Genomic DNA, 1,806 nt, shown 5'->3' with positions numbered 1-1,806 from the left:
ATTTATTAACAAGTGTTACTTTCATTTTCAGAAAGGATCGGTCAAGTGCACATTTATTAACAAGTGTTACTTTCATTTTCAGAAAGGATCGGTCAAGTGCACATTTCTGAACAGGTGTTACTTTCATTTTCAAAAGCAATCGGTGAAGTGCACAGTTATGAACAAGTGCTACTTCTATTTTCAATAAGGATCGGTCAAGTGCACAGGTGTTGAATTCCACCAAACGAAATGTTTTGAAAATAGAACTTTACAAGGTGATTGTACAGTTCACTTCTACTTTCCCATTGCGTTATCACAATGGGCTATTTTTCCTCCGATTGTTGAAGGAATCTAATATGCTGGAGGAAAACGAGTTTCTGTGGACATTTCATGTGATCACATATTTAAGAATAGCGACACTATTCAACATTGCTATTGTACATCTTCAACCATTCTCTATTTTTACATGCCTGTGGCCTCCTGTATTTAGATCTTTGCACATGAGTAATAACATTTAATTTGTCTACTGATTATTCACTTTTTTTCTTCTTCATTCCAGGCATTATGCCGTGTAGTGCCGGTGAAACAAGATTTTCGGGCACCATCGCCAACGTTACGGCCACTGTGGGCCGTGATGCGTCCTTATCCTGCACAGTGGAAGACCTTGGCAATCACAAAGTAAGTCTTCTTCACCCACGTTCCTTCATCCTGATCAGAAATTCACCTTATGTAGAGAGACACCTTAACTTACACTCACTGGAAAGACGTCGAGTGCGGGGTGATCTAATAGAGGTATTCAAATGGGTTAAAGGCTTTAACAAAGGTCATCAAATCAAGACAACAGAGCAGTACTCGCAGTAATGGATTTGAATTGGACAAATTTAGATTTAGGAAGAAAATAGGCAAGAACTGGTTTACCAATTGAGTGGTTAGTGAATGGAATAGACTTGGCAACCATGTAGCGAGCGCTGAAATTATCGATTATTTTAAGAGATGGGTAGATAACTTTATGGATGGGGATGACAGTTGGTAATGGACATGGAACTGCCTTATGGTATCTTGTAGTCTCCTCCTGTTTTATGTTTTTATATTCTTAACTTGGTTCGTCTAATGAATTGTTTCTGCCTGGAAGCTTGCCAAGAATGATCTTCAGCAGTGAAGAGGAGCGAGAAGGGGTGCTATGCATGATTCAAATGTCTGTCACCATTGATGAAGAAGCTAAGACGAATAGCAGTAGTGATAAATAAGAGGGAGAGAGAGCGAGAGAGAGAGAGAGAGAGAGAGAGAGAGAGAGAGAGAGAGAGAGAGAGAGAGAGAGAGAGAGAGAAGGGGGGAAAGAAAGAGGGAGAGAGGGTAGAAGGGGAAAAAGGGAAGAAGGTAAGACAGGAAGGAGAAAGGGAGGGGAGGAAGGAGGGAGGGAGGAAGGGAGGGAAGTAGGGAAGAAGAAAGGGAGGGATGGAAGAAGGAAGGAAGAGAGGAATGGAGGGAGGAAGGGGAGGAGGGAAGGAAGGGAAGATGAGAGAAAATAAAGGAAAACGACACAGACAGGCAAGCAGACAGAAAGGGATCCGCAAACAGACACTGAAAACGAAACAGTCACAGGCATCAATCTCAGAATGGCCCATCATCGCTTTGGTGCGGTGACTACCTTCAGAAACATCATTCTGGCTAACACCAGTGGGTTTTGTTCAGCTGACGGGGTGAGGGCACCAAGGCAGTTTCGAGTAACGGACGGGTGAATGAATGACGACCACGCACCGAGAATGAATGCTTGATCGAATGACTGACTGACTGATGACTGACTGACTGGCTGACTGACTGATTGAA

At 42.9% G+C, this 1,806-nt stretch overlaps 1 protein-coding gene across 2 annotated transcripts in view; it reads left to right on the top strand.

The window, feature by feature from the left end:
* Window positions 1-526: 526 nt before the first annotated feature.
* The window catches only part of LOC143018891 (lachesin-like), a 104,232-nt gene continuing 102,952 nt past the window's right edge, over window positions 527-1,806 (top strand). For both annotated transcript variants that reach the window (XM_076174458.1, XM_076174457.1), the window contains exon 1: window positions 527-657. In XM_076174458.1, the coding sequence (XP_076030573.1) occupies window positions 544-657 (114 nt within the window). In that variant the 5' untranslated portion in view covers window positions 527-543. The remainder of the gene's footprint in view (window positions 658-1,806) is intronic.

Source organism: Oratosquilla oratoria, chromosome 36 (genome assembly GCF_046742065.1).
Source record: "Oratosquilla oratoria isolate Oo_2021 chromosome 36, ASM4674206v1, whole genome shotgun sequence".
Lineage (NCBI taxonomy): Eukaryota > Metazoa > Arthropoda > Malacostraca > Stomatopoda > Squillidae > Oratosquilla > Oratosquilla oratoria.
The sequence above is the reverse complement of the archived record's forward strand: the minus strand, read 5'-3'. Positions and strand labels throughout refer to the sequence as shown.